This window comes from Neofelis nebulosa, chromosome 12 (genome assembly GCF_028018385.1).
Source record: "Neofelis nebulosa isolate mNeoNeb1 chromosome 12, mNeoNeb1.pri, whole genome shotgun sequence".
NCBI classification, from domain to species: domain Eukaryota; kingdom Metazoa; phylum Chordata; class Mammalia; order Carnivora; family Felidae; genus Neofelis; species Neofelis nebulosa.
Genome location: NC_080793.1, coordinates 71,285,313 through 71,312,684, shown reverse-complemented (window position 1 = coordinate 71,312,684; position 27,372 = coordinate 71,285,313). Strand labels below are relative to the sequence as shown.

Here is a 27,372-nt window from a genome sequence, read left to right as displayed (position 1 = left end):
TTAAAATAACTGAAATCAATGAAATGTAAGTATGACATAAGGCTAATGAATACATACTTGAGCTCTGCTTTCTGGCTGACTTATTAGTATATGAATACATACACAAACTATATGAATACATACACAAGCTTTGCTTTCTTGCTGACTTGTTAGTATTACCAGACTAAACTGGTTCAGGAGCATCTCTAACATGGACAACAAAAAATATCTTCCCTACAAACAGCTTACTTACCCGGAACCTTAGGGATTTGTGGGTTTCCATTAATTGAATAGTTAGGTACTGATCTAAAGGAATGCTGTATTTCATCAAGTCTAAGTCAAAGGCTAAGTAATCTGATGCTGGACTTTCTTCATCTTGCCAGACATCATCAACTAAAGATTTTCACACAACTATGCCGTGACTGCCGCATGGCAGACCACACGACTGTAACTAAGAAGAGCTCTTGATTTTATAAGAGGGATGTCAACTTCAGAGAAGAAAAACTGTGTGTGTGTGGGGGGGGGGCGGATCTAGCTCCTCAGCATCAATGGCATAAGGTAATGGCAACTGTAACCAATTTGTAAACGTTTCCATAGTTCTTTAAACCCTTTAATGTTCTTACCCTACGACCCAGCAATGACACTACTAGGTATTTATCCAAGGGATATAGGAGTGCCGTTTTGAAGGGACACATGCACCCCAATGTTTATGGCAGCACTATCGACAACAAAGTATGGAAAGAGCCCAAATGTCCATCAACAGATGAATGGATAAAGAAGACGTGGTATGTATCTGTATGTATGTGTGTGTACACACACACACACACACACACACACACACACACACACACACACAATGGAGTATTACTCGGCAATCAAAAAGAATGAAATCTTGCCATTTGCAACTACGTGGGTGGAACTAGAGGGTATTACGTTAAGTGAAATTAGTCAGTCAGAGAAAGACAAATATATGACTTCACTCATAGGAGAAATTTAAGATACAAAACAGATGAACATAAGGGAAGGGAAGCAAAAATAATATAAGCGAGGAGGGGGACAAAACATAAGACACTCTTAAATATAGACAACAAACTGAGGGTTGTTGGAGAGGTTGTGGATGGGGGGGATGGGCTAAATGGGCAAGGGGCATTAGGAGAACACTTGGGATGAGCACTGGGTGTCATATGTAGGGGATGAGTCACTGCAATCTACTCCTGAAATCATCATAGCACTATATGCTTAGATGTAAATTAGAAAATAAAAAAAAATAACAATAAAAATAAATAAATCCTTTAATGTTCCCTCACATAAATCATTGCTTGCTCTCTTGCAGAACAACCCTCAAGCAGGCAAGAAGTCTGGTGTGAGAAAGCACAAACTGTGTACCAAGACCACTCCCTTGCTTATTGGCTCTGTGACTCTGGACAAGTGACTTCACTTCACAAGGAACTCAGCATCCTTACCTGTGAAAGTGGGAGATTTACCTATCCTCAGAGAAAGTTTGAGAATTAGATTTAAAAATTATGAAAAGGAGCTTAGTAAATCATGAAGTCAAAAAAGTACTGGTTATTACGGTTAAGCAAGACGGCCAATGATTAACCCCATTTTACGGATGAGAAACTAAAGATAAGATAAAGAAGCCAACTGTCCCAGGTGTTACAGGCAGAAAGTGGCATAGTCTCGATAAGAACTCAGGTCCCAGGCTTCTGACTCATGCTCTTCGCTATTTGGTCCTCATCATATGCCTTATCATGGTAAGAAATTTTGTGTCTTTCTTGTGTAACTTTCTCTTAACCTAAAGATTTGGGAAGGCATGAGGATAACTGAGGACAGGGGCTAGGAGAATCTGTGATTTTGGCATAAACAAAGGATTGGTCCATTCAAATTCTGTAATGCAAGCATTATGTATGGTCTAACGACCTTTGGAAATCAGAGAAAAAGGCTGACATCAATAATAATTTCCCAAGAAGGCTACTGGGGAAAATTTTTAATAATTCCAGAGGTTTGAACTGCAATAGCCCACAAAATGCAGTTAACTGTCCCTTAATCTCATGAATATAAACATTGGAAAGAGCTTGAAAGGTTATCGTATCAACAACCAGAGAAGCAAAGTGATGTGCCAGAATCCACGATACTACTTTCAGGGATGATTATTTTTTAAGTATCCATTTGCCTTTTAGCCAAGATATTTCCACTAGTTATGGAGACAATCCACATGCGAGAAGCGGATCCCGTACCGTGCTGCAGACAACCCGTACCCACAGGTGAGAGCCTGTTTTAAGCATCTCTTGCAAACTCTGCACTCAGTGATTTGAAACTATTCATGGTGGGAGTATTCACAGCATAGAAATTGGCAAATGTTGCAGATTCCTCCCTTTCCCCCTTCTGCCTCCAGAACCAGTTGTTAAGTATCTACCAGCACACGACTCGCTGACACTTAACCTACTCATTAGAAACCAAACACAGCAAAGGCCAAAACCAGCCACACCTTTGCTCACATTTCAACAAATTCTCTCCCACCTCCTACTGATCTGAGGTCCCCTAGATCTGGAACTTTCTACATAGAAGAAAGTATTTACTTCATTTAATGTTCACTGAATACTGACTGTGTACCTTGCAGTAAGCTGGGGATAGGCATACAGGAATACGTGACGAGTAAAGACAGTACCCCTCCTGTCATGAGCACAGTCCACTGAACGTGTGAGAATTGAGGGCACCTGAGGAAGGAAAACTGGAGCTTGATGGACAACTGTTCAAGGGATCAGAAATATTTATTAGATCTGTGTGCAGAAGATAGGTTCCCCTTGGAAACAGAAAAGGAAATCAGGGATCTTCAAAAAAAACATCTTTCCAGAGAGTGCAGTTTGACTCTGAAATCTGATTCCAACTGCTGCTTTAATAGGATTCCAAATGTTTTTAGTTGCCAATAATTAAACACACCGATATACTGAGACTATTCCTAGAAGCCTCACTGCCACAAACCTACCTTTCTGAGTTTCTTTATTGTCACCTGTAGATCCCCTACTTCTGTTTCATACTGACGTCTGAGGTCACTGAGGGCTTCCTCAGCTTTACGTTTTTCCTAAAAAAAAAAAAAAATTATTGATTAAAAAAAATTTTTTAACATTTATTCATTTTTCAGAGACAGAGACAAAGTGTGAGCGGGTGAAGAGCAGACAGAGAGGGAGACACAGAATCCGAAGCAGGCTCCAGGCTCTGAGCTGACAGCACAGAGCCCAACGCGGGGCTCAAACTCATGAACCACGAGATTACAACCTGAGTGAAGTCAGATGCTTAACTGACTGAGCCATCCAGGTGCCCAAAAATTATTGATTTAAATAGGTTCTTCAACACCTCATAAAGCAGGAAATGTTTTGTGTCAAACTAAGGCTGACCCCAAGTCTCCCACACAGGGAGTATGAGAAGGGATGGAAGAAATAAATCAAATGACTCTTCTGGAACTAGAACCTGCAGGAGTGAAAGAAGAATGGAACACTAGAGCCTACGTGCACACATCAGCTGAAGAGACACCTCTATGACTACTACCCACATTGTGATGGAAGGCCATAGCACATCAATTAACTAGCTAAATTAATTGTTGCTGTTATTAATTAAAAGATATGGCAACAGCCAAGGGTCCAAGTGCTTGCCTGAACCCTAGCATGTCATCAGGGCCTAGGAAGGTTTGGTGGGTTTGTCCTTTTTCCAAGAGCTCACACATTACCTGAATTCAAATCACATCACCTACACATTGCTATGCTAAGTGCTTCCACATGGGCTCATACTTCCCAAATGTGTCCTATCTGCATCAGAGAATGGCAAGGGGCACCCCAGGAGGTCAGCTCCTCCCAAGAGCCCAGGTATCTTCAGATTTCCTTTTTCTCTTAACAAAGTATGTAACTTTATATCCTATGTTTAGTATTCAAATCAAGTTTTATGTTAATAACCAGTGAAATTGAGTGTACAAATATCCACTGAGAGCCTACTATATACCAACAGTCCTGGGCACAGAGGAACAAAGCAGGAGCAATGCAGACAAACATGCATCCTGGTGGGGGAAGCCAGGAAACAAAGATGACCTCTGGAAGTACTGCTAAGGAGAAGCTAACGATGAGATGTGACAGGAAGTGAGTTAGATGGGGGTAAGGTAGGGCACTCTCTGCATAGGAGACCTGACCCCATGTCTAAACGCCTGCCTGAGATCCAGGGTCTTGCTGCCCACTTACTGGCTGTCTAGCTGGGACAACTTACTTGGTGCCTTACTGGATTAAGGGGAGGACTGTATTAATTATCCAAGTAAATTAAATAACCCATATAAATCAAAGAACCCACATAAATTAAATATTCTATGCTTAGGAGAAAATATATAGGAGAGGAGCAACATTTTCACTCATCATAACCTTTGCCTGAGTAAGCCTCCCGACTTTATCCAGCTTTACAGGTGAGGCAGCCAGTGTCGCCACTTCACGGGTGGGATGAAGATGTGCAGACTCCCAGTGAGGCACCACCTTGGACAGCCTTCCTGGCATCAAAATGGACCCAGATGTCACTAGGCAAGTCTCCTCACTAAATCCAGGGCCACGACCCCAAACATAACAAGTTTTACAGTTTAAAAATATTTCATCCAGAGCTCAATACAGGAAATTATCACTGTGTAGCTTTCTCCATTCCCAACCTGTCACAGGTAGATGTCAAGAGATCAGATAGGAGGTCATCGCAGCAACCTATGTGAGACGTGGCAGTGGTTTGGACCAACTCATCACAAACTTCCAGGAAACTGAAGGGGAGGGAAGCCTTCCCAACTCATTCTATGAGACCACCATTAGACACATCAAACACATCAAAAGAAACTATAAACCAGTATCTTTTATGAGCATGGATGCAAATATTATAAAGAAAATTTAGCAAAATGAATTCAACAAGATATGAAAACAAAAATACATCATAACTGAGGTTTATCCCCAGAGTGCAAGTGTGTTTTAATACTCGAAAATCAATGTGATTCACCACACTAATATTCTAGAAATGAGAAAAACCATGGTCATTTCAATAGAGACAGAAAAAGCATCTGCCGAAATCCAACCTTCCATTCCTGAATGGCACAACAACTCTTAGCCACCCAGGAACCTGCTCAATTCGGTAAAGGGCATCTATGAACAACATGGACAAGGATGGCTGTCTCACCACTTTTCTTCTTCTAACCACTGCAAGTAAGGAGAGAAAAATCAATAAAGTGATTGTTCACATCAGAAGTAAAGAGAAGTAAAACTGTCTTTATTCATAGATTACATAACCAGCTACCTAGAAATTCTGATGGAATCTACCAAACAAGCTACTGAGTGTGAACAAGGTAAACAAAGGCTCCAGGGTACAAGATCTACATGGAAAACTCAAATGTGCTTCTGTAGATTCACAATCAGAAATGGAATCTTCAACAACACTGTGTAGAGTAGCATTAAAATATCAAATACATAGGAATAAATCTGAGGAAAGATTTATACTGAATACTACAAAACATTGCTAAGAGAAATTAAAGACGACCTAAGTAAATGGAAAACGCATCAGGCTTATGGACCAAATTATTCATTATTGTTTAGATTCCATTTCTCCCCAAATTGATCTATGGATGCAATGAAGTCCAACCAAACCCCCAACAGGTTTTTGTTTTGTTTTTTAGAAATTGACAAGCTGATTCTATGGAAATTAAAGGATCTAAAATAGCCAAGACAAGACAACTTTGAAAAACTAACATTACCTGACTTTGAGACTTATTATAAAGTAATAATGTAATATTGGCCTAAAGCAATCAATGGGGCAAATCAGCAGGCCCAGAAATAAACCCACACAAATACAGTAAACCGATTTTGGACAAAGTGCAAAGGCAATTCAGTGGAAAACAAATAATCTTTTCAACAAATGATACAGGAACAACTGGATATCTACCTGCAAAAAAACCCATGAACTTTGATCCACACCTTGCAAAATGGATCCTAAATGTAGAACATAAAACATAAAAAAAAAAAAAAAAAGTACAGAAGAAAACATAGCAGAAAATCTTTGTGACCTTGGGGTAGGCGAAGATTTCTTAGATGCTAAAAGCATGATCCATTAAAGAGAAACTGACAAATTGGACTTCATCAAAATGAAAATTTTCAACTCTTCAAAATACACTGTTAGGAGAGTGAAAAGACAAGTCCCAGTGTGGGAGAGAATGTTAAAATCAGAATATATAAGAACTCTCAAAGCTTCATAACAAGGAAACAACCTAATTTTAAAAGTGAGAAAAAGACTTTAACAGCTATTTCACCAAAGAAGATACACAGCAGTGGCCTGGCAAGGAGGGCAGAGGAGGGAGGAAGGGGTGTGAGGAAACCCACAAGATGGATGGATACACCCCATTATCTTGACTGTGGTGATGGTTTCAGAGTATACAGATATACCCACTATTATTGTATTCTATGCTTTAAATACGTGCAGCTTCTTGTATATCAATTATACTGCAAGAAAGCCATTACACTAAAAAAATTTAACTGAAGCAATGAATAACACTATACATACAACAGGAGCTAAGGTCAGGAAGAGTGGAATACAGGCCAGAGGACTGGGAGAGAGCATCAAGGAGAAGAGGAGACTTTCCCTGAACTTTGCCAAGTTCAGGAAAAGGCGAAGGAGTGGGGCAACAGTTACCCAGGCAAAGAAAAGAGCTGGAGCAAAGCCGGACCAGAGCTGTGTGGTGAAGAATCACAGGGAGCTGAGCTGAGCCAGATGTTATATTAACCAAACCTGATGCTGTAAGGGGTGGGGGCCATGGTAAGGTCTCCAATACCAACAACAAATCTGTCTGTTCCGTACTTGGCTGGAAGAAGCAGGGAGACTGGCAGCAGAATAGCTTATGTGCTCAATAAGTGTGCGATGCAGGAGTGAGCACACAGATTAATGGATGGAGGAAAAAAAGGAAAAGAATTTACGATTTTTCTGTTTCTAGACTACAACAAATGAAGTGCTAACAGAAGAATGGGATCCCCACTGCACTGAAGCTGGGCCTGTGGATTCTGAGCCATTCACTCAGTTGACTATGACTTCCCAGTAGTTATTAAATATGTCATTAAGAAATAAGACAACAAAGAGACCTGAAGTCATGCATGTGAGAGAGCAGTTTTAGGCAAAGAATGTGAAAAAAGGCAAAGTACGCAAAGCAACAGGAAAGAGCAGGTAGGCCCCAGGTGCGATGTACCCACCATACCTCAGGCACGGTGCTAGGCACATAGCCAGATCATCAGGCTTAACCTCCACAAAGCAGGTAGGTGACATTACCCTATTCTAAGATGGAACCACAACCGTCAGAGGGCAGCTTATTTTCCCAGGGCTACCTACCCCAGGCAGGAAGCACACTAAGGCCTGTCAAATGCCAATGCTCAGGCCTTCTTACTCCCCACTGCTGCCTCTCAGTGGTAACAGAGCAAATGAGTGGAAAAGAAAATAGAATGTTCAACTGAACGTTAGCCTCAAAGATATATCATATCTATTTTCTGTTTTCAGTAAACATTAATCACCTAACTATATTACATAAGGAAAAAAGACAATTATTGTGTCTCCGGAAATCACTGAAGATGTAGCAACTTTCAACCACAAGAGTGCCTATGATGAATAAAAAGTACATCCCATTAGGGGTGGCCTGGGTGGCTCAGTCAGTTGAATGTCCGACTCTTTTTTTTTTTATTTTATTTTTTTTATTTTTGGGACAGAGAGAGACAGAGCATGAACGGGGGAGGGGCAGAGAGAGAGGGAGACACAGAATCGGAAACAGGCTCCAGGCTCCGAGCTATCAGCCCAGAGCCTGACGCGGGGCTCGAACTCACGGACCGCGAGATCGTGACCTGGCTGAAGTCGGACGCTTAACCGACTGCGCCACCCAAGCACCCCGGAACGTCCGACTCTTGATTTCAGCTCAGGTTATGATCCCAGGGTTGTGGGATCGAGCCCCACGCCGGGCTCCATACTGAGCATGGAGCCTGCTTAAGATTCTCCCTCTTTCCCTCTGCCCCCTCCCCTACTCACACACACTCTCTCTCGCTCTCTAAGAAAATAAATAAATAATACATAAATAAAATTTTTTAAAAAGTATATTCGATTATAAAACACTGAAGTTTGGGGGCGCCTGGGTGGCGCAGTCGGTTAGGCGTCCGACTTCAGCCAGGTCATGATCTCGCGGTCCGTGAGTTCGAGCCCCGCGTCAGGCTCTGGGCTGATGGCTCGGAGCCTGGAGCCTGTTTCCGATTCTGTGTCTCCCTCTCTCTCTGCCCCTCCCCCGTTCATGCTCTGTCTCTCTCTGTCCCAAAAATAAATAAAAAACGTTGAAAAAAAAAATTAAAAAAAAAACAAAAAAAAAAAAACACTGAAGTTTGCAGAGAGAATTTTAATTTCCCCACAACCTAGATTTAAAGTTGGCAGTGGACATGGTCAGTGACAATGGTATAAAAGCTGAGCCACCTTCCTCTACCAAAGAGGGTTCTGCCTTCATCCTCAGGCCTCAGCTCTCACATCGCCTCTACAAAGAGGCTGCTGGCCTCCCCGCCTCCTTTCCCCATTGCGGTCTACCACACTTGCTTTTCACTGCACTTGTTGTGCTTGAAATTATCTGCCTTATTTGATTACTTATTATCTCTCTCTCTCTCTCCTTACTCTCCCCACAAAGCCACCACCACCAAAAATTGCCCTCACTGAGAGTCCCCCGGAACCTGGACTTGCTGCACCACCTTGCCTGGCGCCCAGTCTACAAAAGGTGCTCCCTCAAGATTCGTGGAAAGAAGGGGCTGATCCCACACACTCACATCTTTCCGCGTCTTGTGCTCTGCCGCCTGAATCCTCTGGTCCATTTCCTCCTCCAGCTCACTCAACTGCATGGCTGCCTTGTCCTGGGCTCTGAAATTCAAGAGGATGCACGTCTTGTCACCGCAACATGCAGAGAAAACTTCAACCTCCGCTATTCCAACCCCTATTTTTACAGAGGAGGAGAAACCCGCCGTTTAAAGTAATATTCCCTGTTCCTTCCACATAATAAAACGAGATTGGCAATTTGACCATTTGGGTGTAAAATGACATTAAAACTAGACATTAAATAAATGGTATAAATTAGATAGAACAGTATTAAACTAGATTGTGGCAAAGTACAGATAAAGATACCAAATCACTGGGAAGCTGTCAATAAATTCTGAAAATCCTTTTTACTGCCATGACTGAGTGACAACTCTGGACAAAAAAAGAACCCCATGGCAAACAGATGGTTAGATATAATTTTGAGATTTTATTCTATGAAACACACAGTACTACAGTTAGAAGTGGAAAAAAAGGGAATCTCAACAACTATTGCTAATCAGTTCCCAAAGTTCTAGAATACAGATATATGGTCTTTACCTTGTAGAAAAATTCTGTTTCTTTTATTAATGTCATCACTAAATCACCTCTCTCTAGAGGCAGAGCACACGGATTTGCCAAAAAGTCAGAAATGGGAACATTTCATTGAAAAGAGTTCTGGGATAGTTTTCTTGAGCAACTGTCTAGTATGGAGACATCTGCCACTTTACAATGGTTGAGGCTTCAGATTAAGCCCCAGAAAAAGTATCATTTGTTCTCTCTCTGCTGCAGGTCTGATTATCTAAATTTTATCCTGTATGAGCCTTGCCTACTCAACTAGATTACAAGAGACTTGAAAGCAGCTGCGTGAGATTTAGACGATCAATGACATGCTGTTAATAAAAAGTAGAGACCAGGACCTAAATATAAGACCTCCCATCTTCCAGTTTGAAGGCTTCTGCCATACCATCCTACCCGCTTTCCACTTACTTACTCCTTGTTAACAGTCTGTTCATGCTATAATTTCTATATCAAGTTCCAAATGAACACTGAGGAGTTGGGAGAAGGGCCCGGAATAAAATTTTTCATGATTTCCTACTACTTCCTGCTTGTGTTTTCTTCATCCTTACCTTACAGCTTGTCCAAAGGTATGTTAACCTGGTTTAGAAAGTCAGCTATTTCTGGTTCGTTTATAAATACTTACTGTCTGAAATCTAGGAATTACATATCTCCAGAGCAACTTTGGTTTGATTTGGTCAACTCTGGGAATGTAAACAGCCAAGCCACATATCCCTTCTCCCTCTATGACCATTTTTCCAACTGCCCCTTCTAGATATCCAGATGCTCCTTCTAAACATCTGGGCATCTGAGACTGCTCCTGAATGTGTTCTTTCTGCCTCCTCATTTCTGAGCAACTTTTTTTTTTGGTAAATTGGGGTACTCTATAATGACACAGTGTTTGCCCCCAGCAATTCCTAACTCCTAGTGAAATGTCTAATGAGATGAAGACTGTCCACTCTAACCTAGTCCAGGGCTCCCATCCAGACACTAGGACCATTCTTCAGGTCCAAGTGCAGGGCGAAAAGATGGAGACCCTCCCCCAACCAAAAAGCCCAGGTGAGGACGGATGGCCCTCAGGTAAGAACATAAGATAACTGCACAGTTGTCATGTAAGCCCTTCAGCGAGGTCTCAGACAGCTAGGGCAGAGCCTGACTTTGGATTCCACCCAGACAACACAGAAGCAGGAAGGAGAGAAGCACTAACACAGCTCAACACACATGACACACTCACTCCACAGGAGCAGAGCAGCCTGGCTGCTGATGAGAACATTAAGAATCCCATTCTTTTTTCCCCGATGGGTTTACATGGTAACATCCTTAAAGGTCACATGTAAATGTGTATGTGTGTGTGTGTGTGTGTGTGTGTGTGTCTGTGTGTTCCACATGGTTTTGTGTGAGTCTGTGTGTATATATGTGTGTGTGTGTGTGTACAGGGAAGTTAGTCTGTTTTAAGACGTATTCACTGGACGCTCTAAAATCTCAACATGTGTGTCTGTGAATCACCCCCAGCTCCATAATGCTCTACAGAATTTGGAATGCAGAGGACCACCCTCCTATCCTACTGAAAGCCCCTAGCAGGCAAACTTGAGGGAGAAGTTCAGGGTCAGGAACTGAAAATTTTCTAAGAAACCCCCTGTGAATGGTACAACTCTTGCGTGACCCCAGCACTATACAAAGTCCTACTTAGCATCAATGTTTTAAAACATTACTCTTCTGTACGTTAATTCCCTTCACTTACTGCAGAGAGTCAACTAGATAGTTTGATCATCATTTTGAAGGAAAGAATAAAGAGACAGAGGAATAGCCCTCTCCTGCCTCCATGCACATGGGGCACATCCTATCAAAGAGGCTGTCACAAGTTCTGGCAGAGACCAGCAGGACGTGCTGCACGCTCGGAGATGTTGGTAAAACAGATGGCAGCAACGAGCATCTGTGGGGCAGAACACCCAGGAATTAGGGCAAACAACATGCCCTCTTTCCCACTACTGCCAAAGGACTGTGGTCCTTCCGGGGGGCAAAAAGGCTGATGTTTGGATTGTAACATATCTAAGCTCTTTCTCTGCACTGGGCTGCTGGTAAAACCAATAAGATGAATGGCTTACACAAACTGTCTGCATGACAGTACGCGATTAAAGCTTTTTGGCTTTCAGTTCAGGCTGGGTGGGGAGGGCCGGAGAGAGGAAGAGTCCCACCACTAAGCCTGCGCCAGGGGCTCCAGCCATGACATCATCGATTGCATCTCAACATCCTGAGAAGGTGAATATTTATCGTTTCATTCTGCAGATGCAGAAACCTGCCTGTCACACACCTGTCAGTGATGAGGCCAGGCTTCAAATGGGAGTCCTGTCTGCCTCTCTGGATGAAAAGTTTCCCGTACGTTTCAAGTGGCTGGATAGAAGATAACAAATCTCTCTGAACTGGTCTGTATGGAATCATTGGCCTTGAAAAGTTTATATGACAGGGTCACAGCGACCTACTGATGGGCTGCTGGCCGCCCCTACAAAGTACTGCCCGACGCAGCTGCCCTCATAGCTGGCTGAGTTTAGGCAGCTCCAGATTCCTGAGGCTCAGGAAGCCCACCCACAACATGATGCGACAGTGCAGTTAAGTCCACGTGCCACCTGGTCAGAGAGCCAGTTAAAGGACCCCCGCGTGCCACAGAGAAAGGAAAGGTTCTAATACCTCTTCACTGCAATGGCCAGGCTTTCCATTTCTGTGCTCTGCAGTTTGATCTCACGGATGAAGTTCCTTATAACGTGTTCGTATGGCTGAATTAGTCTTGGCTCCACAAGGTTGATGTTTAGATACAAGGTACTGACTTGCTCTTTTCTGCAAAAAAAAAAAAAAAATTTAATTAAAATTAAAAACTAAATTAAACCAAGTAAAAAATAAAAAGGCAAATTTTCACAATACTTTGAGGAATAAGATACGTAAGAACCAAGGAAGAAAAAAGCAACAATAGAAGGACCGGAAGAGAGGGAAGAGATGGCGTTGCCTTATTCTCCGTATTATTTTTTTAAGTGGAACAGCAAGCTCATTTTTTCCTGGATTTATTGAGGGATTACTGGATAAATAAAAACTGTATATATTTAGTTTTATAAGGTCATGATTTAGTGTTAGAAGATGTAGACCAGTGCATAGGGAGGGAATGATAGGGAGTTACTGTTGTTTTTCTTTTTTTTCCTTTAACAGAAAGATAAAAAATAGATATACAGAAAAAAAGTGAGTTAACCATTAAACCGATTAATAACGTGTTCCACCAATCTCTAATAAGACATATTTCAGCATTTATGATCAGAAGAGTGAGTATACCTGTTACTTGATAGTCCATTAAAAATTACTTCATATAAATTCATATATACTTATATGTGACAATTCTATTTGTCATTAACTTTTATTAAAAGACAAATACTCCAGAGTCATTTCAAAAGAAAAACTGATGCGCCTTGGCAGCCTGCCTGCCGGAGGATAAAGGAGTGAGTCAGGGGGGCTCGCGGTGCCCCTGACTCAAGTTCAGGACCTGGTACGCGAAGGAAGGAAGGAAGACCCTGTGAAGACACAGAAAGGTGACCATCTAAAAGCCCAGGAGACAGGCCTCAGAAAGAACTAACCCTGCTAACGCCGCGATCTGGGACTTCTAGCCTCCAAAAATGTGAGAAATCTTGGTTGTTGAAGCCACCCAGTCTGGTATTTGTTACTAGAGATACCTAGGCAACCAGAGCCAACGATAAAAAGTCCCTGAGTGACTGAGTGACAGAGCTGGGATGCCACCCCAGTCTGAGGCTGAAGACCACATGATCCACCATAACACTATTTTGCTTCCCAATTATGTTAGACATCTGAACCTTGCATTAGAAACGGGATTCAAAATTAATCCACTGAACTATGAAACAGTGAAAAATCTGAGGTATATATTAACCTAGAAGCTTAGTTAAGCATGGCCTCAAGGGGTGCCCATGTGGCTATAAAATCCCCTAGGTCTTAAATAAACTGTTCAATCTGTGTAGATGCCAATTATGATTCAAAAGAACTGCTCAAGTGAAATGTTATTAATAAACCTGCAGGATGAAGTCACTTTATTTGATATAAGACAGAAAGCAGTCATCACCGTTCCCATCAGAGTGGAGTACAAATGCTAGTTGCAATAGTGAGCTGTACTTACTAGAGCAGGAAACAAAACAAAAAATACTCTTATATTGTCCCATGCAACCTCAGTGCATAACTGGATCATTAACTTCTTTGCCTTTTGTCATTTACGGATCACCAGCAGAATACAAAACATAAAAACTTTCTCCTTAATAGGGACCTGCCTGTCAGAGATGGCCATTAAGATACTGTCACCTAGAGTCCTAGTTTAGTGGCTAACAGCACAATAAAATGTTCAGAAGCAGAGATCAGATTTCCTGACTTTCTGCAAATTTCAAAAATAAGAAAGACACATAATGATTTCTAAATCTTCTCAAGTCCTTTGCTGGTCTTGACATTACAAAGAAGTTATGGTTTACGGATGGTTTACAGTGAAGTATACAAACAGATCGATTCTAGAAAATATCTGCCATCATCAGAAGATAGGTTCTATAGTTAACCATCATGCTACAGACTACTGGAATGCTCATCTGTCCTGCTTCTTCTTACCCGGCACACAGGGAGAAGCTACTTCCCAGAACCGCAGGCAAGTACACCGGAGCCATGTGACTAGTTCTGATCAATGGAGTGGGAAGAGACATGGTGTGTTTGCCACTTCATGGCTTATTCCCTAAAATCCTTCATAAAATCCTCAGCTTATACTCATTTTTGTCTGTCTGTCTCTCTCTCTCTCTGTGTGTCTCTCCTTCCACCCCCTTTCCCTCTCCCTCTCTTCCCACTCCTCTACCTATTTCCATCTCTCTTCCTCATCCTCATAGTTTAAGTGGAGAACTCTAATATGGCAAAGACACAGGATAGAGTGCGCTGGGATTCTGGAGTCCCCACACTGAGGTCACCTGCCCTGCAAGGCTGACTGACCACTTTAATCTGAATGACACGCGAGAAAGAAATAAGTTTGTATTTTGTAAGTTTGTTCCAAGCCACTATGACTTGGAACTTGTTATAGTCAGTTTGAACTTAAAAAGTTGGCATTATAGTTTCCTATGTTGTTTTTTTAATCATCCTCTTCCAGATTAAATTACTTCCTCATCCTCTTCCGTGCTAGCTTTGTATTTACTACGTAAAAACTTCTATGACCAGGGTTAAGTCTTTACCACCACCACCCCCTCTCTTTCAAGGAAACAAAAGACTCTTCTGAAGCATTCATATACTGAAGCAGATACTTACTAAGCACCTTCCATATGTAGTCCAGGCAGTGATTTAGCATTTATTATGTACTAGTCACTCAACCCTCCTGGCAACCCTATAAAGAAGTTACCACTAGTATCCTGTTTACCAAAGAGGAAACTGAGACAGAGACAGGTAAGCACTGTCCTGATAGCAAAGCCAGGATTCCATCTCAGCCCCTCTGGCTCGAGTCCAGCTCCCCATGGAGAAACTAGCTCTTCGTGCCAAGAGCAGATGTTGAGCTGGTCTTCAGGGGTCCCAAGGGCATGAAGAAGATTTAACATACCAAGATTTTTAAAAACCTACTTTGCAGGAGGATGTATATTATCGCTGCAGGGATTGTCCACATCACAAAGAGACTCCTTTAAAGAAGGAAGGCATGACTAAGATTAAAATGAGATAATCTCATAAAATTTGGTTTGCCTAAAGCTATTTGGGGAAAGCACGTTAGGAGACAATAAGGCACATTCCGACCTTCCCCCGCTCCCCATATTCCTGTGTGCCTCATTTGGTCTCTATCTGTGAAACCAGAGAACCACCTGGATTATGCTGAGACAGCCACCAGAAAGTACCTGGCAATTCTGACACCTCATGGAAAAAAACAAAGACAAAAAATGTTTTATTGTAACAAGAGATGATACCTGGTCCCTCTATGCAAGCTTTCAATGCTGTACCCCGCACACAGGCAGCTAAACACATGTGGGTTCTTCAGCTCAGCAGACTTGGTGCCACTATTTGGTGCCAAGACAATCTTTATTCTGCTAAGAGTGCCACAGTCACCGGCCGCCCCCGTGTCCTTGCTCCTGCCATCAAAGGTTAAACAAGCAGAGGATGCACAATGCCACACACACAGATCTGGTTTTTTCTAGCCCAACCCAGGGTGGCACAGGTGGGTGCTGAGTGTGGTGCCCGGTGGTGACAAGCCTGAAGCTCTTTTAATTTGTTAAGTCCAGGGACTCATCTCAGGCAATTACGTTTGGATTCACAAGTACCACGTACACCTGTTTATAGGTGTGCTTGACAAATACTCGGTACCAACAGAGGGTCGAATCATATGCTTTAGTTAGCCAAGACAAAACACGCTCTCTGCACTTCAGTGCTGGGAGAGCCCCTAACACTAAAAGTAATCTAATTTACGTCTGAAGGAAAGAGATCAAATGAAAGGCTGAGAAAGACATCAGATAACAACACACACTGAATTATCAAACAGCTTTAAATGTTTAAAACTTGAGCCTACTCATCTTCTTGTCTGATAAACTACAAGATCATTTGTTAAAAAAAAAAAAAAAAAAAAAAGGACAGCGGTGATGGCTAATTACTGACGAAAAATTTACAACTTAGAATTTTAAAATTGTCCCTGGGAAAATAAAAAATAAAAACCAAAATAAAATTATCTTGGGAAATATGCATTTTAAATCACAAATATTCCCACTGAAGCTGAAAGGGCTATTACATGAACTTGGAAGAAAAACAGGTATGCTTAAGATGTGCAAAAATTTTTAAAGGGTCACATATTTTCACAGGATTAACACTTTACTTAGAAGAGCACGTCTATATCTACCTTTATGTGTATGTAATGTAGCAGAGCTGGTATTTAGAATGCCTGCACACCTCTGGTCTAAGGACACCTCTGGGGGCCACCTGGGCGGCTCAGGTGGTTGCCGGCTCAGGTCACAGTCTCAGTTTGTGAGTTCAAGCCACTTGTGGGGCTCTGTGCTGACAGCTTAGAGCCTGAAGCCTGCTTCAGATTCTGTTTCCCTCTCCCAATCTCTCTCTCTCCCTCTCCCAATCTCTCTCTCTCCCTCTCCCCTGCTTGTGTGCTCACTCACTCTCTCTGTCTCAAAAATAAATAAACATTAAAAAAAAAAATAATAAGGGCACCTCTGGGAATAGCCAAGCACAGACAACACCACTCCGCACTAAGGAACACAGTGATCCAATAAGGTTGTTAGGAAAAGACTCCATTAGATTCCAAGTCTTGCTCCCTTAAGCATTAAAATAGGGAGCTAACCTATTCATTCAAACTATAAGTTAAACAGATCTAAAGCCCAAACAGTTTGCTATGAACAAAAGCTAACAGCATTAAGTACCAATGTCTGCATCATTGTACACTAGCGACTGCCATAAGAAAACTGACATTATGACACTAATATATGAGCGTGGGAAATTAAAACATCCATGCCATGCAAGGGGCACCATGCTACATCCTAAAAGTAAAATGCTAAAAAACAGACTGAGTTCCTTCCCTCATTTGAAGGTTAAGTACAAGATGCTCTGGCAGCATAGACAGGTGAACATGACCAGCCTTTAGGGGATTACTTGAGGGATGAGTAGATGTCAATTAGGCAGAAAGTAGGAAAGAAGTGAGGGAATGGTGGCCTGTCCCAGGCACCTGTAACCATAAGCTGAAGAGGTGGGGGCAGGGAGCAGGTAACTGGAAGAAGCTGGTGGGGCTGGACAGCTCAGAGTGGGGGAGGGACAGCAGCAGCATCAGATGTGGATGTGGCCTGAGAAGTTAGCAGGAGCCAGAGGACCTCACAGGGCCTGAAAGCACAGCAGAGACACGGTGGGGGTGCAGGGCAGTTACTGAGAGAGTAGGAATCCAGCGGAAGTGTTAAAATGAAGTGAGAACTTAATCAAGCATGCATCTTTCCTATTCCCATCTTCACAACGTTTTGGCTGAAGCAGGTAATTAAGCAAAGGACTTTGAAACAAGTTTGTAGAGATAAAGGTAAATCTAAGTCCACTGTCATTGAATCCAGAAATGTACAACTTCAGAAGTTTTCATGAACTTCTACTTTCCTTTGCCATAGAATGTGTAAAATTATAGACAAGTAAAATCTGATCAGATAGACCAACAGATCACAAGAACAGAACAGAGAGCCCATAAAGAGACCCAGATGAATATAGTCAATGGATATTTGACAAAAGAGCAAAGGTAATATACAATGGAGCGAAGACAGTCTTTGCAACAAACGGTGCTAGAACTGGGCTTCCTCTTACAAAAGAACCAACAGAGACACAGAATTTATACCCTTCGCCAAAATGAAGTCAAAATGGATCACAGACCTAAATGTAAAATGCCAAACTATAAAGCTTCTAGAAGATAAGAAAGGAGAAAACCTAGATGACCATGGGTATGGCAACAAAGTTTTAGATACAACACCAAAGGCATAATCCATTAAAGAAAGAACTGAAAAGCTGGACTCCACTAAAATTAAAAACCGCTTTGTGAAAGTGCAAAGAAAATGAGAAGATAAGCCACAGACTGGAGAAAATATCTGCAAAAGGTACATCTGATAATGTAGTGTCATCCAAAATATACCCCTCAAAAACCCTTAAAACTCAGTAAGAAAACAAACAACCTGACTTAAAAAACGAGTCAAAGACCTTAACAGACACCTCACCAAGGAAGATATACAGATGATAAATAAACATATGAAGAACTGCTCCACATCATTTGGCATCAGGGAAATGCAAATGAAAACAAAAGATACCACGACAACACCTATTAGAATGGCCAAAATCCAGAACACTGACAACATCAAATCCTGGTGAGGATGTGGATCAACAGGAACTCTCATTCATTGCTGGCAGGAATGCAAAATGGTATTCACTTGGGAAGACAGTTTGACAGTTACTTAGAAAACTAAATGTACTCTTAACCATACAATCTAGCAATTTACCTAAAGGAGTTGAAAACTTATGTCCACACAAAACCCTGCATATGAATCCATATAGCCACTTCAGTCATAATTACCAAAACTGGGAAGCAACCCAGACAGATGTTCTCGGGTAGGTGAGTGGATAAACTCTGGTGCATCCAGACAACAAAATAGTGCCCAACACTAAAAAACTGACCCGTGAAGCCATGAGAAGAATTGAGGAACTTTAGATGCATATTACTACATGAAACAAACCAATCTGAAGAGATTACATATTAATTCCAATTCTATGACATTCTGGAAAAGGTAAAACCTGGAGACAGTATTTCATTAGGGCAATGAAAATACTCTGTACCATAATAATGGGTATATGTCACAATACCTTTGCCCACATAATGTACACAAGTGAACCCTAATGTAAAATAAGGAATATGAGTGACTATGATGTATAAATGTAGGTTCATCAATTGTAACAAATGTATCATTCTGATGGGAGTTCTGGAAAATGGAGGAAGGTGGCAAGTGTGTGGCCAGGGGGTATATGGGAGATCTCTGCACATTCCTCTTAATTTTTCCATGGACCTAAAATCGCTCTAAAAACTAAGTCTTTTTTAAAAAAATCTGATAGTTTCAGGGTGCCTGTGTGGCTCAGTCAGTTGAGCATCTGACTCTTGATTTCGGCTCAGGTCATGATCCCAGGGTCATGGGATCGAGCCCCATGTCCGGCTCCACACTGGGCATGGTGCCTGCTTGAGATTCTCTGCCTCTGCCCCTCTATCCCACTTGCTCTCTCTCTTTCTCTCTCTAAAATAAAAAATAAATAAATAATAATTTAAAAATCAGATAGTTTTATTTCTCTTTGGGGGTAATAAAAATGGGTATATTCCTATTCAGGTGACACCAGCTAATCTCTCTGGATGCCCTGAACCACCCATACTGTCATTTGGTCAGTAAGTGGAAAGGCTTATCCTTTTACCCCCACACAAGTTAGGTAAAAGGTACTGACTTCAAAACGTACTCTTATTACATAGTACATCATATCTCAGAGTAAACCCCAAATGACTAGAAAATAAATTCCAACAGCCAAATCCAGCTCTGGCCCTAAGGCAGCATTAGCTCTCTCTGTGAAGTTCGTGTCTCTCTTTCCAGACAAGAGTGTGCCTCTCGGCCCACTAACCGCCTGAAGCCAGCTGCCTCTGACTGGAAGTGATTCCCGCTGGTGTTCTCACAAAAGGTGAGAACATTAACTCAGTTACAAAATTATTTCCGGCTCTCCCTTCCAGAGGGAAAAAAAAAAGTAATGATCTCTTCAACTCAGTCCCACCATCCCACAGACAGAAAGACAAGCCAGTCCACTGGCCTGGCCTTTCCTTGGCTCTGCTTTGCTACTGCTCAGGCAGAGGATGATCTAGTCTGGGTGTTCAACCACCAGTGCCTCATCCAGGCCCCCTCCCAAATACATCTCCCACGGATAAAATTCCTTCAGGATTCCCATCACCCTGACGAGTATTTTACTTCCCTAAGTACTTATATGGGTAACATTCCAGCAAAGATTTTAAAATGGAAACTCCCTGGGAGATGATTCAAAGTCTAGAAACATTTCAAATTGTAAATTGCTTCCTATTTGAAATCACTGACATTTAGTTACTGGGAGTTTACCAATGGAGGGAGGAAGACAGAAACAGCAAGAGGCACTGTGCTAAAGGTTTAGGGAGGGCACACTCCCAACAGCTGAGGCCTGCCTCAGTCATGAATGAACAGTGCGTGGGGGAAGTGTAATGGCCTGGCTAAATCAAATGCTTCCTCACCACATCTGGCTTCGTGACCCAGGGCAAAACGCTTAACCTCCTGAGCTTCAGTTTCCTCAGACATAGAGCGAGGACAGTAATGGAACCTACCACATAATGCGACCATTAACTCCTACTGAAGCACACACAACTGTACCAGGCACACTGCAGGGAATCCATAAATGTTGGCCATTATTATGGTCTGTTATTGCTCTTGACTCCTCTACCCCAATGCACTAGAAAGAACTAGGGGTTATCTCCTGTGTGCTTCTGGGTTGTGTTTTGGGAAGGGGCCAAAAGGGAAAAAGTGGTGTGATGTGGACCACATCAGATCACAGACAGAACTGCTGTCTTATGGGTGCCAGTGCCAAAGAAACTAAAAAATGAGAACTGGGTCATGCCCGAGGTCAGTCTGCAAAGCTTATGGTCCAGGCGTGTGATGTAATGATTCATAAGAAATATGTATTTGGTCACTCGGGTGACCAAAATACATTTCTTAGATAGATTTGGTATTCATCCACAGTTCCTGAAAAGCTGCAGAGCCATAAAGGTGAAATGGGAGTCTTTTTATTACCGAAGGTGACTTTTGGATCCCATCCTAGGGGAGTGATTGGTTGCCAGGAAGACCAACCATAGGATTAAAGAGTTGAAACTTTCAGCCCCACCCACCCCACACCATGACCTCCAGGGAGAGGAGACGCACCAATGGCCAACAATTGAGCCAGTCATGACTGTGTAATGAACCCTCCATAAAAACCCAAGAGAACATCTTTTTGCTCCTTTTCAGAGAGTTTCCATGTTTGGGGAAAGCCAGAACACTTCCATGTGCCACCAAGGTGGGCCCCAAGCTCCATAAGGACAGAATCTCCTTTGGTTAGGACCTCATCCTAGGTATCCCTTCACGTGGCTGATACATATTATGTCATAGCCTTTAATAAACTGGTAAATGTTAAGTAGGTGTCTCCCCCAGTTCTATGAGCCTCTCTAGTGAATTAATTGAAACCCAATCAGTCAGAAGCACAGGTAACAGCCTGGGGCTTGTGACTGGCATCTGCAGTGGGGATGGGGGATGAACCCTTAACCTGTGGCATCTGATGTTATCTCCAACTGTCAGAATTGAGTTGAATTCTTGAACACCCTGCTGGTGTTCAAGGATTGCTTGGTTTTGGTGGGGGAGGGGGTGCAGAGGTCAGCCCCCACCCATGCTGGAATTGGGTCCAAGTGCTCCAAAAGAGTCAGGAAAAGTCTTCTGTAAAGCACCAGTCAGAAAACATTTACGATTTCTATTGCAAATACTCAACCTTGCCATTGTAGCATGAAAACAGGCATAGACAAACCATAAATGAATGAGCTTGGCTATGCTCCAATAAAACCTTATTTACACAAACAAGCCGAGGGCCAATGGACCTTCCTTTGATGCCTGTTATAAGTCTATTAACAGAAGGCCCTGAGCACAGTAATGAGCATGGGGCAATGCAGGCCTAGCTTTCTATACACAAGGGAACGGGCGGGCCTTCGTTCACATCTTGCCCCTAGGTGCAGAACAATTTTTTTTATATACGGATATCACATTGTCAGCGTGCTCTATATGTGTGCAGGTGTATGTGAGAATACATACCTCTTTACTTAAGAGTACTGACCTTGCACATTCATACCCCCAGTATTTCTCTTCTATCAATTTACCTGGCATCAAGTTAAATGTAGGCATAATCTAGTAATGTTAGTGCAAGCTGGTGTATTTTCACTGAAAATCTCTTTGTTTTGGTAAGAAAGATGGGAGTTAGCGAGAAAATAAAAGAGTGCCACATCAGTTCCTATTCAAAATTTTCCTTTAGAAGACATCTGTCACCTTCCCAGGTTTGCCTGGGAGAATCTCAGTTTATCCTGTTGTCCTGTATTCTGTCTTGACTTAAAAAAAAGGAAAATTCTGGATAAATGCTAATCAAAAAGCTACATTAACAGTAGGTAACTATTATTAAACTATGTACTAACTATGCACCGAAGTTATTAACAGCTGCATTACAATAAGCCAGGGTGAGCTGTGGATCTGTACCCTTTTACCTCTTGCTGTCACCTAGTGGTGTGTGACATACCCCACCCGTGCAGTGGAGAAACTTCTCACCAACAGGTGGCTAAATCAGAAGACAATCAGTGATAAGCCCATCTCTCCTTTCCTGATCCTTTTCAGACACAGTGTAACTAAGCCTTTTCTTTCAGGACTAAGGAACAGAATGCTCGCTGATAAGACACATTAGGCTCAGACAAGAGAAGCTGTAGACAGGTAACTCTTGTGGATCTCAGATGGTGGTGGAGAAAGGCTGGGGACGGCTGCCCTGCTGGCCATCCGGGCAACCAGCCTATTGTGCCACTACCTGCAAGATGCACAGGGCAGCCAGGCGGCTGTGTGGCCAAATCAATGGGAAATTAGGAAATTAAAGGCACAGTGTACATGAAATTGGTACAGAAAACAGAAGTCGGACCACCCTGCCCCACAGCAACAAAAAGTAACTAGAATGCTCTTGCTATTGTAACTGAACCATTTTAGTAAAACTTACATGTATAACTTATTTTATTGAATGGTAATGCCTTTACATTTTGCAATAAACCCTTCTAGCAGCAATGACTTCAAAGAACAAACAAAGGTTCATGCTTTAAAAAGGTAAGTACCAAATCTCCTTTCTACAAAAATGATGGTGATAAATGTGTAACTTGATCATCATGTTCACCAACTGTCACAGCCAAGAGGAACCGATGCAGATATAACAACTAAACGGAATGTGGTCCTGGATGGGATGCTGGAACACAAAAGTCCACTGGGGAGAAACTGAGGAAATATTAATAAAGTATGGACTTAAGTTAATAAAGATGTACCAGGATCAGTTCACTAATTGTTAACAAGTGTACTACACCAACACAAGATGTTAATCCTGGGGGAAAGTGGGTACAAGTTATAAGGAAACTCTGTACTGTCTTCACAACTTTTCTGTAAATCTAAAAACATTCTAAACAAAAGAAGTTTCTGTAAAAAAAAAAAAAGTTTGTCAACATTTAGCCTCCACCATGGCGGACCAGACTGATACCATTAACCGCAAGAAATCCAGAAGATAATAAATAACAAATCTCCTAAAAGCATCTACGTCATTTTTAAAAAAAATTTTTTAATGTTTATTTGTTTTTGAGAAAGAGAGACAGAGCATGAGTAGGGGGAGGGGCAGAGAGAGAGGGAGACACAGAATTTGAAACAGACTCCAGGCTCTGAGCTGTCAGCATAGAGCCAGATGCGGGGCTCAAACTCACAAACCGTGAGATATGACCTGAGCCGAAGTCTGACGCTTAACCGACTGAGCCACCCAGGCGCCCCGCATCTACATCTTTTAAGAAAACTGTTCAGGGTCTACAATTCATTCATGCAGCTGCAGAATGAAAGCATGCAAAGCATGACCCTTCCCTTAGATCAAAAGACTATCTTTCTAAATTGATTCTGTGTATTTTCTTTTTTTTTTTAAATTTTTTTTTTTAACGTTTATTTTTTTTGAGAAAGAGAGACAGAGCATGAGTAGGGGGAGGGGCAGAGAGAGAGGGAGACACAGAATCCGAAACAGGCTCCAGACTCTGAGCTGTCAGCACAGAGCCCGACGCGGGGCTCGAACTCACGGACTGTGAGATCATGACCTAAGCCGAAGTCGGACGCTTAACCGACTGAGCCACCCAGGCACCCCGATTCTGTGTATTTTCACTTCCAAGTTTTCTTGTACAAATACACATGGTGACGCAACAAGTATTTATGTGTCTCTGGTTAGCAGAAAAGGAACTCTACAGAGATAAATGAGGCCAGTTTTGTATCAGTGTCATCAATGCTTCTAAAAGAAAATCAGTGGAGTTAATTCCAATAATGGTTTGATTTTGTTTTTTTCCATCCACTTCATGCAGAGTAAAGCTTTTGGAACTTCATTTTGTTGAAGGTAAAACATCCAAACTCATTACAAATGTGACTATAAATTCAGTGCAATATAAAACGAAAGCACTTTTAGTAAAAATCTTTTAGTTAAAAATTAAATTTTTACTAAATTAAGAAATGTATGGAGTAGAAATACATGTGGAACTGTCAGTGGTGCATATGACTGCATCCAAACAGGCTTTGATATTCTTACCAACTGAAAGAAAAGCTGTAGCTATCAGAATTTCAAATATATTCACACATATCATTACAGCATCTAAACATTTTTGTGGAGATTACTTTTTTTCGTGGCTTATCATCATTCAAGTTTTGGAAGCATTTGAACCTTTCGAGAACTACTTAACAAATCATCCTATGGTTTTTTTGTAAACCTGTCCCCTAAGTTGGCATTACATTTTGTTCAAAAGCTGCTGGAAAACTTTTATCAAATTAGTCAACAATGGGAGCTATAAAAACTACCTTCAGCTTCTGTAGCTGTTAGAGGTTGGAATTCACTGAAAAATAAGCCTGAAAACAGGAAGGCACTGATGAACTAAACAGATTAAGAGCTCAAATGTTGCACAAATTAAATTCTAAAATTCCATAATTCTGATTTGGAATATCTCCACCTCCTATTTTTACTTGATTAAATTTATACTCTGTACCAAAATAAAATGAAATTGAAAAGGCCTACAATTCTGGAGCATCTCAGTACTGAAAAACATTCCTAAGAATCATAGTAGGAGACAACTCATCTGACAAGTCTTATCTTGTAAAACTTAAGAAATCTGTCAAAGTATTTGTCAAAGAAAGTACTTTGAAAGTACTTTGAAGACAGAAAGCATAGAACTTGTGACCATCAAGGGTGGAAATATTTACATACGTCAGTATTTACACTTCTCCATACTAAAACTAAATACAATTGAGAATATCTGCCATTTATCAGAATTTGCTCTAAGCTTATGGCAGAATTTTCTCTATGACTGTACCTCAGCGCTTAGAGAATGTTTTCTCAGTTAAAAACATGATGACCTTCAAAGAAGCCTCAATGTTGATGTCAATAATTTCAAATTTAATAATCATAAAATGGAACTCTAAAGAAGATCACAAACAATTTTATGGTGCAGAAAAAGCATAAAAGACCACAATGAAGAAAGATATATTCTTCGTGGAAATATGAGAAGTAGAGATGAATAAGTAACTGATTAAAGTGCTGAAGTATTTTCCAAAACTAACTACTCCACTTACACAATTTTTTCACAGTCACAAGATTGATCAAAAGATTTTCTTTGCCTTAATGTATATATAATGTGTATATGTTTTAGAAATAACCTTATTTTTAAAACTTTTTGAGTAGAACTATTTCAAGGACCACATATATAATAAAAGCAATTTGTCAGACAATAAAATACAATTCCAAGAAAGTTAGATAATCTCAAGCATATTAGTTTCTCTCATTTTATTCACAGGAAAATTCTGGGTTTGAGGATCAATTCTCTGACCACTCTACTTCCTACCTCATTTCCTTCAACCTGCTCATATTCTAAGCACTCTTAGGTGCTTACTGTCCTCAAATATTTTTGACAGTGCTCAACATGTAATACATAAATTTTCAACAAAGGAGACAATGTTCAGATCAAATATGTCACTTTGGTTGATTTCCCATCATCCCATTCCTTAACCATTTTTTTCAAATTTTAAGACTGAAAAAGGGTTTGGAAACACATGCATCCCTTCCTGGTCAAAGTGTACTTTGATATTGCTCTCTGATCAAATCAAAACCCTTTGTATTTCCTATCTAGAAAGTAAACCCTGGGGCACCTGGGTAGCTCAGCTGGTTGAATGTCCAACTCCTGGTTTCGGCTCAGGTCATGATCTCACAGTTCACGGGAATGAGCCCCACACTGGGCTCTTTGCTGATGGCATGAAGCCTGCTTGGGGTTCCTCTCTCTCCCTCTCTCTCTCTGCTGCTCCTCTGCTTGCGTGCTCGCTCTCTCTCTCTCTCTCAAAAAAATAAATTTCAAAACAAACAAATAAATAAAAAGCTCTTTCAGAAAGTGAACCCTGCATATCAGTCAAGGCTCTCCCAAAAGTTGCCTCCTCCATGAAGCCTGCCCTGTCTCAACCACAAGAAATCTTCCCCTTCAGAACCCCTGCCACACTTCACCTGAAGCTCTGTGGACTGTGTTCTGTGAATGTTTACCTTCCCTGTTACCCTATCAGCCTCCATATCCCTTGCAGCACCAGAGAGCTGACCTGACACAGATCTTGCATCAACGAATAAAGGAGGCCAGAGCCTAGAGAAGGAGGACTCAGTGGGAGCTGAAGAGGAGAAGAGAATATGGACTTCTGTGCTGGATCTGAGGTTGGCTGAGGAAGTCCATGCTGAGGAGGGAGCAGATGAACCTTGCTGGTCACAGAGTCAGAGATGAGACTAACTAAGGGAAATCGAACTGCCAAGGAAGAAGGGCCAATCCCCTCCTGAACGCTGTGAGAAAGCAGGGCTTTCCAGAAAGCACATCTCAACCCTACAGGCAAGAGCGTACACTGTTACTCTAAACCCACTGCTGCCCTTCATTTATTTTTCCCTTTTCTCATTTTGCATTGTTTCTAACAGGGGACGTGCCCAATATTTACCATATAATACTAGGAAAGAGTCCAAAATTGTCTACTCCAGAAACTGTCTGTCCTGCAGAGGTTTGTCACTAATATCTCTAATAGGCACAGGTGCCTTCGTTGTCCATCCACCTCAGATCCACCTTTCTGTGTTCTGAGGTTGCTGAAATCAGAACTCCAGCTGAATGGCTGAACTAGTGTTGTGAATCCTGACTATATTTTCTCATTAATAAACAAGGATGCATTTGTAACAAACGAACATGTACATTTTGGTTTCAGAATCATGAGTACCACTAAAGAGCACATTTTTTCTCTCCTAAAATTAGCATATTCTGGGATATAAGTGCATCCTACCTGTTCACTCAGCAGCAAATATATTTCTTGAATTTGTATTTAGTATATGTTAAAAACCTACTACTGATTATTCATATAATGCTAAATTATTATTGACATCATGGAAAGATAACTGGTGCCAAAGCTATAGTCACATTTTCTTGAACAGTTAAATCTTGACCTTATGCCAGTGTATGGATGATATGGGCAAGAAATTTTGTTGTACATCATATACAACCCGGTCTGGCCTTCTTAAAAACCTCTCTCGAGGGTTACTACAGTTTTCTCTGAAAGATCATGTAATTAAATAAGAAAGCTTTTTCTACGG

At 41.5% G+C, this 27,372-nt stretch overlaps 1 protein-coding gene across 4 annotated transcripts in view; it reads right to left on the bottom strand.

Annotated features, from left to right (window-relative positions):
- The window catches only part of RASEF (RAS and EF-hand domain containing), a 79,796-nt gene that overhangs the window by 33,601 nt on the left and 18,823 nt on the right, over window positions 1–27,372 (bottom strand). For all 4 annotated transcript variants that reach the window (XM_058695613.1, XM_058695610.1, XM_058695611.1 and 1 more), the window contains exons 2-4: window positions 12,076–12,222; window positions 8,811–8,901; window positions 2,966–3,061 (exon numbers count right to left, since the gene is read on the bottom strand). In XM_058695613.1, the coding sequence (XP_058551596.1) occupies window positions 2,966–3,061; window positions 8,811–8,901; window positions 12,076–12,222 (334 nt within the window). The remainder of the gene's footprint in view (window positions 1–2,965; window positions 3,062–8,810; window positions 8,902–12,075; window positions 12,223–27,372) is intronic.